We start from the raw sequence: 14,318 nt of genomic DNA on the forward strand, positions 1-14,318 counted from the left end.
AGTGAAAGGCTCTGACATCAATGAGTAGGGATTCAAGTATACTAGAAATTTCTCTCGGGCAAGTTCTTCTTATGTTTCTGTTTCAATTCGGGAGAAAGAAGTGTTGCTATATACTGCATAATTTCATTCCGTGACGCACAGTTTCAGAAACAGAGTCTATAAATTAATTTAAAGAATTGCATATACGGTGTTGAGCTGTACTGCTTTTCAGTTAAATGAAAAACAAACACAATTATGCTCCTATCAAATTAAGACATACTACTCATTTCTTCATGCTATTCATATATGTGCATGATATTAGCTCAATACTTAGGTAAAGATCATATGCTTCCTATTGTCTCTAGATCTTTTGAAGCTGCTGGTGCTTTTGAGGACTTTATAGAGAGTGATTATGGGGAAGTTGATTGTATCCTTCCACTCTGTGAACCAGCTCTACTTTACAATCCTACACATGGTTGATCTTTTATTCTATGTCTGGAAGATGTCAAGTAACATAAAACACTTCCTAATTACAATTGTTCTAGGGGACTGAAAAATGCTCTATATAAAAGAATAATTTTTAGATTTTTTATTTCAAGTCTTACACTGGTGATATCAAGTCCAGTGACCGTCAAAAGAAATTGGCCTAAACAATATTGACAATGTACAAACATCTTCTCCACCTCAAGCAACACTTCTTTTTCATTTCATTCATAATAATGAACCCCGCAGCAATGCGCGCGCAATCTTGCTAGTTACCTATACTAAAGCGCTATCTCCCCGTGAACAGTAAGTCCCATATTGATTTACATTTTTGCCCCTCATTTTTTCTTTATTACAATGCTGCCATTCAACCGATTGACAGACAGAAATATAGGTCTTCTGGGTCTTGCGAGAGAGAGGTTCTGCAATTTCAATCTTCTTCGATTTTCATCCATCACTACTTAACCCAATGACCCAGTCGATCCCTTTCTCATTTCTGTTAACTACATCATGACACTGATCAAGGTTACGCCATTTGCAGAGAGTAGTTTTCAGGTTTGTGACCGCTGTTCAAGTCGAAAGGACAAGTCTCCTGTAAGTAGATTTTGTTGATTCTCCTCATTTAATTTATGGGGTTGGCGATTTGGATTGGATTCTCCACTAAAGTTTCTGTCTTGATTTCAATTGGGTACTTCTGTTTTTATTCTTTGATACCCCCAACATGAAGGGGAATTATTTTAACCTCTGTTATGGTGTTATCTCAATAATTGAAGGAATTAGTCTCTCTTCTGAAATCGCCTGATTCAATTCCAATCGCACTTTCAAAACTTGAAACTTGAACGCGATCTTTCAAAAAGGCTTTTCTATGATTTATTGTACTGATTAGTATATGTGTATTACAATTATATTACTGATCATGCACTTTATTCGAATCCAATTCCTCCAATTAGAAGCTAGGTTGCTTTAATTTGGAAGCCATTAAGTGTGTTCCAGAGAAATGAAATGTGTTTGGTAAGCAGATCTAATATGGTAGTAGGGATCTGTAAGTTAAAGTCATTGCTAAGTTGGGCATAGGATCACCCAGGTCAACATTCAATTTGAAAGTTTGCCGCTTAAACATTTTTAGATTTGAGAGGTCGGGTCTGAGGAGAAGCAACAAACTAAATAGCTCGGGTATTAATTTGTTTAGTATGTTGGGGATGTTATGGTTTGGGAATTTAGGATGTAATAGTTTGGGATAATCTGAGCAATGAGATTAATGGTTTCAATTCATGCTATAGTGTCCCTGCAGTTAAACAAAAGGTTACAAATATTTGTCACCTTGGATCAAAGTCCGATTCTATTTGCTTCATCACTGTTATTTTGCATAAAATCAATTTTAGTATAGATACGTTTGCTTCGATTATCTTTAGAATGAAGACAATTTAGTTTCATTCAATTCATTTGAAAGTGTTCTCTTATCTCAATTTAGTTTCAACGTACTGCATCAGTTTGGTTTTGATTAACAAGAGGTTAAGGTGGATACAAATTTCTGCAGTACACTGCCATTTCCTGTTATTAATATCCAGTCTAGACTAAACTTCATTTGAAGATGACACTAAAGCAACAAAAGGAATACAAACTGTGACCATGCATTTGCCTTTCTAGAGCTTATCAATTTCCTTTGGCTTTTTTTTTTTCTACTACTGAAACAGTTTTTTGTACTGAAAATTTGTGGAAGTAGTTTTTTGTATTGAAAATTTGTGGTGGAATCTAATTCACTCGAAACATGGAATCAGTAATGAACAAAATCCTGAAACCCTGATTTTCGTTTGATTTTTCTTGGTATGACTATTGCTCAATAAACATTATTAAGTCTTTATGTGTCTTCCTTTTCTCCTAAATTCCAATACCTATCTTTTGCAGAACATGAGTTGTGATACATGGGACCGCTACATGTTTTCTACAACTGTATTTGCTTGAATGAGATGGCAAGGCAAGCTGGGCCAACTGAGACTGCAAGTTGTCACAAGTAAGAGGAAACTAATCAACGTGCAAAACTATGTGATTTAATTATGTGACAGAATGTATAGTTGGTGGATTTTGCACTACATATATGTATTCCCACCTAGCTTTGAATTAAGGAAGGTCAGTCCTCTAGGGTGCTTTTGTTTTCTTTCGCTCATGATTCAGATGACAAGCCAAGTTACAATGAAATCAGTGCTTGCAAATCATTGTAGATCGACCATAAGCTAGGTATACTATTATATTCTATCAATTCTGTGCAACTGCTTTGTACAACAAATTTACAATTGTATAAACCTTAGGAAGCAAAACCCGCGTCATCGCGCGGGAGACATCATCTAGTTACATGTACTAAAGCGCTATCTCCCCGTGAACAGTAACATGCCATATTGATTAACTCTTTTACCCCTTTTTGTTTCTTAATTATGACACTGCCATTCAACATTCTGAGGGTGACAGAGAGACCGGGAGAGGTGTCTTCTGGGTCTTTTATGAGAGGAAGAGGTCTTCTGCGAGATTACGGAAAGAAGAAAAGGGATGTGAGAGGTCTTCTGCGAGAGACATGCACAGAAAGAAGAAGAGGGGAATTCACATCGTGAGACTGATCGGAGAGAGAAAGAGAAGAGGGGGACGAGAAGAAGATGAAGAAGAGGAATCTGGGTAATTGGATAATGATCTAAAGTACCTGGCTTTTATGTGTTTTAATTCGTGTTTTTCTTTTGGGTTTTGTTTTGATGCTTGGTTGCATGGTTTTTGTGGTTTTGGGTTTTCGAATTGATTTCCTTTCAAATCTTTTGAAATTGCTTTGGATTTTTGTAATCGGATTTTACTTTCAGATTGCCCGACATAGAGAGAAAGAGAAGTGCGCCGATTAGGTCCTCCATAGGCAGAAGGAGTTTCTGGGTATTTTACTTTTCCACTTCTACCAGAAGCATGTACGATTATTTCTGTATTCTTCGATGATGATTGCTTTAAATTCTCGGCGTGACATCATTGAGGTAAATAAGACATTGTATTGGTAGAGAAGTAAATTTTAGATTCTGTTTCTTTTCATGGAATTTGATGGTTTTTGGGTTTGATTTGATGGCTATCTCTCTGCCTTTGCTACTTTCAGTTTTAGTTTGATATGTTCAGCCAAGACATTAACATTGATTTGGGTAATTGGTCAAGTTTTGATTGCTTTGTTGTCTTTTTTATGTTGATTAGCAAAAGCTTTTTCATCTTTGGGTTTCTCTGTTCCAGTCTCAGTTTCTGAAAACAAGTTGGATGACTATGTTACAGATTATAATAGCTTTTAATCCCTTTTATCATAAGTTTTCTGTAAATGATTACCCTACTTCTTTTTTATGCTCTAGCTTCATTGCTGATCTTTTTCTTTGCATCTTTCAGGTGACGCTAACTTTATGTTCTTTGGGGACCTTGAAGAGAATAGAATTTTAGCAGGGTAAATGGAACCCAATCATAGCAAGTGTTTATTTCTTCGGTTAGTAAGTTTACTGATGGTACTGCTACATATGAAATAGATTGACATAAATAATATCCCAGTGACTTCACTGATTTGTTCCAACTCACCTCCACAAAGTATTTCAATGACGTAGCTTTGAAAAATCCGAGCCAAGCTTACATTTTTATCGATTATGGAACTTGGGTTTGTATTTCATTTTTAATTGTTTCATGGGAATTGCAGAAAAATTTGTTAGAAATCCTTATATGATTTCTCAGTTTAAGAAATATAGTTTAAGTTTTGTAATTTATTGCTCAGTTGCAATTCTGCAATCTAAAATATTTGCTAGCTTGAAATCAAGATTTGCAATATAAAATAGATAAGCCCCTTTCATGTTAAAGCTAGGTTATGTTTTTCTTTTGTCTAATTTCTGTTTGGTATGGTTTTGTTGTAGTTAGCTACCATTTGATTGGATCTAGTGGATTACTATTTGATAGAAAGCCCAAGGATTCCTCCGCTGGTAAATTTTTTCCATCAACAATGTTTGATTTTTCAGAGACCTAGCCTTTTTGGTTCGATTAGGTAAAGATTTGATTTAAAAACTACTTATCTGTTCCCAACAGTCTGATTTGTAAAGGAGGCATTCCATTTTAGCAGCTAGGTTGCCATAAAGTTATATAGGCATTGCAATGATTATTTTCATTGGTATATATAGCACCAAGTACAGCAAATTTCAGCATCCTTCTCATGCGTGTTTGACAATTTGAACTGGGCTATGGGCATAAATGGCCTGCCAAATACTCATTCCTTTGTTTGATGACCAATTTAGAAATGTGTTATTACTTCAAACATAATTAACAGAATAAAGAATGATAAAAAAATAGAGAATTGAATAAACCTAGAGATTGAATAGAAGCACACGGACAACAGCAAGTTAGAGATTTTAAAAAGCATAATGAAGAAAGTGAAAACAGCCCCAAATATGAAGAGACAAATGTAAGATCCTGAAATTAAGGCCTCTTTAGAAGGCTATGTTAGTTTGGTTTTGATTACTTTAAATTTTATGGCACAGTACTTGCTTTGAACCACCTATCATTCTCTCTCTCTCTCTCTCTCTCTCTCTCTCTCTTTTGTTTTTTTTTTTGGGTTATTGAGAATGTTTCTGACTTTGTGGTGCTAACTGCTCTTTTCTGTGTTCAAATTTGTTTTTTTCTCATGAAAATTTAGTATGAGAATTGATTTTTCTTCAATTTGCAGCAGACCAGTGATTGAGCAAAGGAGAAAAGAACGGCTTTGGGTCTGAGTTTGTAATTGAAATTATATGCCTGTTAATTCAGAGATTGAATCAACCAGTACCTTGACTTGACGTGAGCGTCAAAGTGTTCATCATTAGTAAGCAAACAAACCCGCGGCATCGCGCAGGAGGAATTGCCTAGTTAAAACTAAAAATGAATACACCCTGGGTTGTGCATCTCACTAATAAAAGAAACAAAAATAGTCTTATGGTTTGCTAGCCAGCTGCATGATTACTCTCATGTACGAAGCATAGGAGAGGCTCATGAATTTATTCCTGTACCTAAAAGGAGAAAGACATGTCTCTTAGATGATCATATATATATATATATATATATATATATATATATCATTCTATCTAATATGTTTCAACTTTGTGAAACTCCAGAACATAACACCCATTTGAAATTGAAAAAATCTTTGTTTCAACAAAGCCTGCAGCTTTTGATAGGTCGTCAAACTCAGCAATTGTTCGTTCTTTACCACCGGGAGTAGCCATCATGACCACGTCTAATGCCACAATTTTCTTTACCTCTTCGGTTTTCTCTAGTATTTCAGGTATTGCAAATTCCACAACTATTACCTTCCCCGTTTTTGGTAATGCCTCCCAACAACGTTTCAATATTTTCTTACACAGATCATCGTTCCAATTATGAAGTACCCACTGCATACATGTAAAAATGTATTTATATATACGATAATTGTAACGGTTGCAAGTTAAGTTTAAGTACTAGATTTAAAACTTGAAGCATATATATGGTATTTTCATTGTACTTTCCACTTGAGTCTCTTGCATTTATCTAGATCGAGAATAGAATACAATGCGACGATGTGGTTTGCATTCCTTTATAATGATGCATGAAGCTTTATGGAAGTGCAGATGAACATTGATTTTGCTTGATAGAGCCGATAATAGTACACTGTGTGGGACTGGAGCATCTCCAACAGTATGAATTACTTTTTAGTTAAATTTAGCTAAAGATGTGAAATATAATTATTGATTTAACAATGTTACTCCAGCAGTAGTAGCTATTTGTAAATAATATACTAAATTTTATCGAATCGTAAATTGACATGTGGACAAAAGATGAGAGAGAAATATAACTTTTGCTTTAGTTATGCAAGATTCTCTAGCTAAATATAGCTAGCCATTTTAGCTAAAGCTAAATTTAACTTGGGTATAGCTAGTCTGTTGGAGTTGATTTTTGCTTTAAAAATAGTTATATATAACTAAAAATTGAATTTAGCTAGTCTGTTGGAGAAGAGGGCCCTTCTCACCTCTTACCTCATTTTATTAGTACGTTGGAATATATATGAACATAAAAGGAGAAAAAAAGAAGTAGAAGAAGAAGAAGAGGTAAATCAACCTTCAACAAAATGGACTGTGCATTCGGTATTAACTGAAACATATCTCCACCAACATATTTCACACCTGCACTTCATAAAGTTTTCTTGTTAGTTAAACAACATAAAAGTCAATGCATGTCTAGATATACTATAAATTTGTCTACTTCATTCAATATGGTCGACCGTTATAAAGGCATCGCCCCTAAATTACTACATTAGGTATGTAGTTTAGGTCCTAAAATACAAATATATATATATATATATATATATATATATGTGATGCCCCGGAAATTCGTAATTATTTTCCGAGGATTTTCCGGAATTAATTTTATAACAGTTGGACGATTTCGTGGCTTGTGGACGGAGCGGAAGTGGACGAATTTTTATTCGAAAAGTATGGTTTTAGGGGGTTTGAAAAGGTTGACTTTTATACGTTGGGATTCTCCGAAAACTTCCTTCACGAAAGTTGTAGAGCGCGTCGATACGTGGATATGTAGAACGCGAGAATCGGAGTTCGTATGAGAAAGTTATGGCCATTGGAAGGAATTTCCATTTTAGTATAAATAGAAGTTTCCCAAGTTGGAAACTTACTATTTTCATTTCTTCCATTTTCGGAAGTTACTTTCTCTCTCTCTTCTCTCTCGGCTGCTACCTTCAGAATCGAAATAATCCGACTGACCCGACCCGGACCCGGTCGATCCGACCCGACTTTTCCGGCCAACTGCGGCGGTCTCCGGCGACGAAACTTTCCAGATAGGATCGTCTCCTCCGTCTGGTCGTCCCTGTGGTGTCCTCTAGCACCGATTCTCGGTGGTAGCGGCGGTAGAAGGCGGTGCAGGTTGGTGTTTTCGGACCCGGCCGGAAAACACAACTCCGGCGACTTCATGGCTTCAACGATTCCTTGGTTGAGCTCAGAATAGCTTCGCCGATCGATCCTTGGTGGTTGTTTGGATCGATTCACGTGAAACTTCGATCAACTCGGATTGGATCACTGTTCACGGCTTGTGAGGTAGTTTTCGATCCCTTAGGCTTGTTTTCTGACTTCGATCCAGTTATGAAAGTTCACAAGCATGCTTAGATGAAGCTTTTTGATGTTGGGAGTTTTGTGAAATAATGAGTTTTTGGCCGGCGGCGGTGCACCACCCTCTGTGGTGGCGTTCCGGCGGTGTTCCGGCCACTTAAGGAACTGGTTTTGGTATTATATATGTTCTACTCGTTGATACGAGCGTTTTGATATATAATATGCAAATTTTGGAGTTCGTATGGAATTGTTATGATTTTTGCAGTTTCATACCGATCGATTTATTCGATCCTTGAGGATTTGAGCATCCGATCGACTTGTGATTTTGACATATCGATCGTATAAGTGTTCCGGAGACATTGGATGGTCTCGGATGTGGTTTCGCCTCATTTGGCGTCACCTTGGGAATTTTGGTTCGATTTAGGGTTTCGAACGTTATCCCTTGTGATTCGTTGACTGAATGAGAGCTGTAATTCCTTAGGTACGTGACGTAGTACTCCTTGGACGGCTATTTTGTGGATTGGCTGCCTTGTCCTGAATTGAAGACGCAGCGGGAGTTTCGAGGTGAGTAATCTCACAAGGTTCATTAATGAATGGAATACCTGTATCGTTTGGTGAGTAAATCTCACGATATGTGTTATGAGTAGGATCGATATTTGTTATGAGCAGGATCGATATTTGTTATGAGTAGGATCTATATTTGTTATGAGCAGGATCGATATTTGTTATGAGTAGGATCGATAATTGTTATGAATAAGGTTGATATTTGTTATGAGTATGATTACCCTATCGTCTTGGAGTTATTAGGTTAACTATGACTATAGTTGGTATTAGTGGTTTTCTGTGTGGATGGATGACTATGTGTGTATATATATATATTATGGGATGTATATATATACATATATATATTCATGTATTAGTGGCTTCGTTGTGAATCTATGTGATGATCGCTATCTATGTGATGACCAGCGAAATCTCTGTGATGATCGCTATCTATGTGATGACCAGCGAAATCTCTGTGATGATCGCTATCTATGTGATGATTGGCGATATCTTTGTGAATCTATGTGATGATCCTTGAAATCTAAGTGATGATTAGTAGGATGATGCAAATCTAGGTGATGATCGGTGGAAATCTGTGCGATGATCAGTGTGATGACTGCTCGGTAGCGGAGCTGAATTGTTATTAAGTTAACAAAGATCGAGAGGACTGCTGTGATGGTTGGGGCTACCTACAGACGTCAGAGTGTGGGACTTCGATGACTACTTTGTCTTGAATTGTTTGACTTAATGTGACCTCCTGAACTAAATTATATGCAGGGGTTACTATGAATTGTTTTGCTTGTTTTGATATGTGATTTCCTTGATTTCTCCTTGATTGTATTGATTGATGGTTTGATTTACATTAAGAGCCATAACGGTTATGAACTGTACTCTATAGTGAGGATAGGAAGGTGATTCATTGTTCTTCACCTTTGATGTCATGTTGATGACAAAAGCTCCTAGGGGGGGAAATGGGAAATGAGTGTGATGTTGAAATTCGCCGTAGTGCGTTAGGATGGCGTTAAACATTTCTTGAGGAAGTCTTGTTTGACCGAAATTTGTGTAATTGGATGCTAGGATTGAGGTTATGAGCAGAAGGCTTTTGTGAAATTTGTGTAATTGGTTTTGAGTTACTCATACGAGCTTCATAAGCTTACCGGGTTTGTTGTGTGGAACCCGGTGCACTATTCAATGGAATGGTGTAGGGGTTAATCCTGCAGGTTGAAGAGATCGTGGCTGAAGCTGAGGTGACTCCTGTGCAGCTTTGTGGTAGGAAGCTATCTTTGTGACTTTACCGTTGATAAGGACTTCCGTTGTATAGTTACTCTGAGCTGCATTTACGTTTTATTTTGTTGTTGACAATTTATTTCGTAAGCATTGTAATATATAACTCTATGGAGCGAGTTTATATTAACTTTGAGGGTTCAGGGCATCAATATCTGTGTAAGTAAAAGGGAAAAAGATTTCCAGGTATTTTGTATTGATGACTGGACGTTCACGCATATATAATTATGGGGTTATATATATCGATTTTCTTGTGTGTAAAATCAGGGGCGTGACAATATATAAATAAGTCTTATTTTTTGTTGTTAGTTCTTTTGCTAGATAAATTTTTTTACATCTTTTGTATAGTTTAATAGAACATTAAATTGTATGCGAGGCCTAAAGTACAAACATTTTCAATAATATGAGTCGTTCAATTTTAGGCCTCCATTTTATAATACAAAAATCATTCAAATCACAATTCAATAGCTTTTGATTATCATTAATATATTACCAGCATTGTAACAAATTTTAAGTATATATGTCTGCTAATTATTATTATTATTATTTGCATAAATCACTACTATTATAAAGAGAAACCAAAGTTTAGTTTCAAAATCTTCACCAAATTTTGAATTGCCATAATTATCTATTAGAATAAAAATAAAACTCATAATGAAATTATCCAAAAGGGTTGTTATAGTAAAATTAAAAAAATCAGACAAAAAAACATTAAAAACATACATAAAATTGAGGAAGTGAGTGAGAAAGAAGCTTCTATGTTCCCCTCCTTTATACTACGGTATGAGGCTAGTGATAGAATAATGTTAGGTGGACTACCTATATGGGTAACACATGTATCCCACCTTATGTGACAGACTTATGTGGTATAGCCACATCATTTAATGAAGTTATCTGATAGGTCAGATTTTACGCCACATCAACTATATGATAGGATGAAAGTGGTACCGAAAAAATAGTTCACCTAGCGAAATTGTAGGATAAACTTTACAGACTATTACTTTACTGTTACTAATTAAGAGATCTCTTGATAAAATGGGAATCCTAATGTAATGAATAAATAATACATCAAAATGTAATGAGTGTGAGCCAAACTAGAAGCTACAACAGTACTTACTAAATGGTATGTATCAAATGAAAGAGAAATTGTACATGCATGATGTTGTAGCACTTATTATATACTGACCTGTTTGATATTTAGCAGTTCCTTGAACGATAACGTTAGGCAAATCAAAGTTAATCCCATGAATGTGTGGATATCTAGATACTACTTTTGAAATTGTCATTCCATCACCTCCTCCAACATCCATCAACTCTTCTACCTCTTCAAAACCTTTGTAAACCTTTAACACCTCTTCAAAATCGAGGATGGAACTTTGGCCTACACCCTTATTAAATAATTGGCTCAGGTCAGGTTTCTCAGACAGGTACTTATATATGGACATACCATAAGCCTTGTTGAAAGGAAGGCACCCAGGTTCAAGCACTGTGTCTTTGAGCATGGATAAGCTTTTCACCATGTCCATTTCAGAAAATAACAAAATAAATGGAGCTAAGGAAACTCCATCTTCATTTGGAACTAGCCAAAGAGTCTCCTTTGTTAGACCATAAGTCTCTTCTTGCATTGTTTTACCACTTGAGCTTGGCCTTTGAACAGAGAGTAGAGAGTGAACACTTAGAACTCTTAGTATTCGCTTCAAATTCGCAGCTGCTACATTTGGATTCTTAGTTGAAATTTGAGATACAATTTCTTTCGATGTAAGATGAGTTCCGGGTCCTGAATTGGCAATGATATTGAAGACGTTGAGCTCAATTGCAGCTTTCAGAGCCATTTGAGTGACAACTAGACCTCCCAAATTCCAAGCAGAGACATAGTTTTCTGAGCTAATTCTCTGGTTTTCCATGTTTTTCTTTTGTTCTAGTTAACTTGGGTCTTTTTGTTCAATTTGAATCTTAGGCACTATTTATATAAGAATCCTAATGTTCTTTAATATGAGTTATTACATTTAAAGATTAAGAAACGATATATACATTCATAATCTTCTAGTTGAAATTAAGTGATTGAGCCGCCAAAACCATTATAGAGCCACCAAAACCATTAAGCTACAATTCAAAAGCCGCCATAAATCATTAAAATGTAGGGGGGTGAAATTTGCACACCCAATATTGCAAACCACACACCCTTCTATTATTTTAATAATATTTTACCTCACATCTCTTTTCACTTCCTAAAATGCCCTTGAGTCAGATTTTTTTTTTTGGTCTTTTTCCTCCCCCCCTCTCTCTCTCTCTCTCTCTCTCTCTCTCTCTCTCTCCTCCAAATCACGATAGGGATTTTTCTCCCGTTCTTGGCTACGATGTTGGCTAGGCAGATTATACTACAAATGCAACTCAATTTCAAATTTTGAAACAGAAAGGGGCATCCAGCTTGAAGTTCGAAACCCAGAAAGGCAAAACAGACTACGTATACAAATTTCATCTCATATGTATTAGCAAAACAGATGCAATTCGAACCAAGCTTGAAGAAAGTCAAACCCAGAAATAGAAGTAAGGGCACAACAGTGGTGGAACCAGGATCTGAAAATGGGGTGGGCTAATTTTAAGAACATAAAAATCTTGCGTAACAAAAAGTTCAGAAACAGAAATCGAGCATATATACTACATACCAAAATTGGCAGCATACCAAAACAGATGTAGAGCATACCAAAAATCCAAAACTGGCAGCTTACTCCGACATTGCATTACCAAAGGTCCAAAATAGATGCTTGATTCATATTATTTTCATACCAAAACAGATGCAAATTTCATCTCAATTATACAATTTCTCATCTCATTTCTCATATACAAATTTCATCTCATATATTGATATAAAAATGTCTCATACTCTCATCTCAATTTAATGAATTTATACACTGGCAAAAGGCAAAACAGATGCAATTGGAACCTAGAAATCGAACAAAGTAACTGAACTTGAAGAATCAGAACCAACCTTGAAGAATCCAAAATTGAACCCAAAAATCGAACCAAGCTTCAGGATGTTTATGCTTTGCGCCGTCGCTGCTTTGCTGCTTGAGTTCGACCCAGAAAAGACATCATTGGACCACGAAGAGCCACCACCACCAGATTGGTATTTGTACCAGCAATTTCCTATGCACCAGATTTGATCAGCAGAGAACACCCTGACAGGGTCCGCCCCGGATTCCACCCTGGAACCCGAAGTGGCCCTGCGGGACCCACCTTTAAAGAAGGTTTACCAAAAATTTCGGCATAACCTCCCTTAAAAATGGGTAACCCAAAACCTGTAGCATTTCAATTTCACTTCAAAACAAATTATCCAATTAACTCAAATTACAACCAAGTCAGAGGTTACAATATTAATACAAAATCTCAAGGTCATCAGAGCAGTCTAACACCAAAAGAACAATGATACACATAGTAGGTTAGCAAGTAACCTACGAGGGATAGATGACAGCGGTGGTGCTAAGCCTCAACTCCTAAAGCCGAACAGCTACACTGCGAACTGGGCATTTGAAACCGAAGGGCCCAGGGGAAAGTACATAAAAACGTTAGCGTGAGTGGACAAAAATAAACAATTTCAAATAAAGGGATTTTATACTTTCCCACATTTATTTCTCTAAAAACTTCCGATGCATGCAAATAATTAAGAAAAGACCGACTAGCCCCGCTAGTCAAGAACAACAACAAAAGAACATGGGGAAAATGGGTTCACCATACGGGAATGGAGCCCCTCAGGCTCAACCTACCCTCGACTGCCACTCACTCATAGATTGTGCGAGGAGGAGAACTAATAACCTCAACTTCCATTCACACATAGATTGTGTGAGGAGGAGAATATCACCTCGACTACCACCCACGTGAGGAGGAGAAAGCTACCTCACTGCCACTCACAAACACAAAGTAAGTGAGAGGAGACCTATTCACATGACCCGCGTATGGTGAGGAAGAAGATCGTAGAAAGCCAATAAATCTGTATAGTTTCCCCACATATCTCACGAAATAAGAATCCAAGTGTATATAGACGTGACCCCGCACGCCAAGATCATCTCAAGTTCTAAAATAAGTAGGGTATAAAGAAGTATAAAGTTTTGCTTCCTCGAATTCTTATTTCGTAAATCTCTTAAAAAGCTCCAAGAGCTGAATATAAATATAAAATCAATAGTATAAATTTCCGAATCCGCATAAAACAAAATCCTCAAATCGAGCATAACGAATCTTAATTCAAAAGTTCAAACCAATAAAACATTCAATAATCCAAACCAAAATAAAATGCTCGATAAATAAGTGGATAAATCAATAACTTAAAACTTGCGGAATTTAATTTGCATGCATCAATTAAAATCAAAGGTCCACTCACGATATACGGCTAACGTGGTATCCAAGCGTAAGGATCCTCGTCGAGCGATAGGTCGGTATCACGTCCTGTACACAATTATAATCCGTAAACAACAAATTGCTAAATATTTACGATAATCAATAATTAATCTCAAAATCCATAACCTCAACTTCTCCAATCCTCTTCCACACCCAATCAAACTTCACCATTAATATCCATCCGTCGATTGATGTATTCCATATCGGAACAAGGGAAATCCGAAGGTCGGATTCCCACAATTCAACAACCGAAACTCCCAAACTTCGGAAATTCATAATCCATGTCAAACTTCTCCCAAAATTAACCAAAATCACATATTTAACCTCTACAACAATTATAGAATTTAATAAGCTAAAAATTGAAATTAAAAAGCACCCCTACGCGCCTCCACGCGCAACCCACAGTGACGGCGCGTGGGGCCCACGCGCCGACGGCCACCACCTCCGATGGCCACCAAATTTCAGCAGCAACGACTACTCAACCCGCCCAATCTTTTTCTCAACTACAACACACTCTAATTTTACCTC

General features: G+C 36.7%; 2 protein-coding genes across 13 annotated transcripts; one reads left to right on the top strand and one right to left on the bottom strand.

Annotated features, from left to right (window-relative positions):
* Nucleotides 1-859: 859 nt before the first annotated feature.
* LOC112180975 lies at nucleotides 860-5,709 on the top strand. Of its 12 annotated transcripts, none has more exons than XR_005803837.1 (6): nucleotides 860-1,056; nucleotides 2,368-3,126; nucleotides 3,303-3,464; nucleotides 3,856-3,949; nucleotides 4,369-4,430; nucleotides 5,168-5,281. XR_005803837.1 is itself a non-coding variant. In XM_024319565.2 (6 exons), the coding sequence occupies exons 2-5, from the start codon at nucleotides 2,385-2,387 to the stop codon at nucleotides 3,904-3,906; spliced, it is 408 nt and encodes a 135-aa protein (XP_024175333.1). In that variant the 5' UTR covers nucleotides 860-1,056; nucleotides 2,368-2,384; the 3' UTR covers nucleotides 3,907-3,949; nucleotides 5,171-5,709. The 12 variants fall into 12 exon arrangements, 4 of the variants coding, with proteins under 4 accessions (XP_024175333.1, XP_040367845.1, XP_040367846.1 ...); XR_005803838.1 differs by having other exon boundaries at nucleotides 3,856-3,910; nucleotides 4,365-4,430; XR_005803839.1 differs by having other exon boundaries at nucleotides 3,856-3,910.
* Nucleotides 5,562-11,304, bottom strand: LOC112177720 ((S)-scoulerine 9-O-methyltransferase-like). The gene is made up of 3 exons (XM_040511407.1): nucleotides 10,585-11,304; nucleotides 6,571-6,635; nucleotides 5,562-5,867 (listed from the first exon to the last, which is right to left on the bottom strand). The coding sequence occupies exons 1-3, from the start codon at nucleotides 11,300-11,302 to the stop codon at nucleotides 5,562-5,564; spliced, it is 1,089 nt and encodes a 362-aa protein (XP_040367341.1). The 5' UTR covers nucleotides 11,303-11,304.
* Between the last annotated feature and the right edge of the window lie 3,014 nt (nucleotides 11,305-14,318).

The sequence above is a fragment of the Rosa chinensis genome, chromosome 7 (assembly GCF_002994745.2).
Source record: "Rosa chinensis cultivar Old Blush chromosome 7, RchiOBHm-V2, whole genome shotgun sequence".
NCBI classification, from domain to species: Eukaryota; Viridiplantae; Streptophyta; class Magnoliopsida; order Rosales; family Rosaceae; genus Rosa; species Rosa chinensis.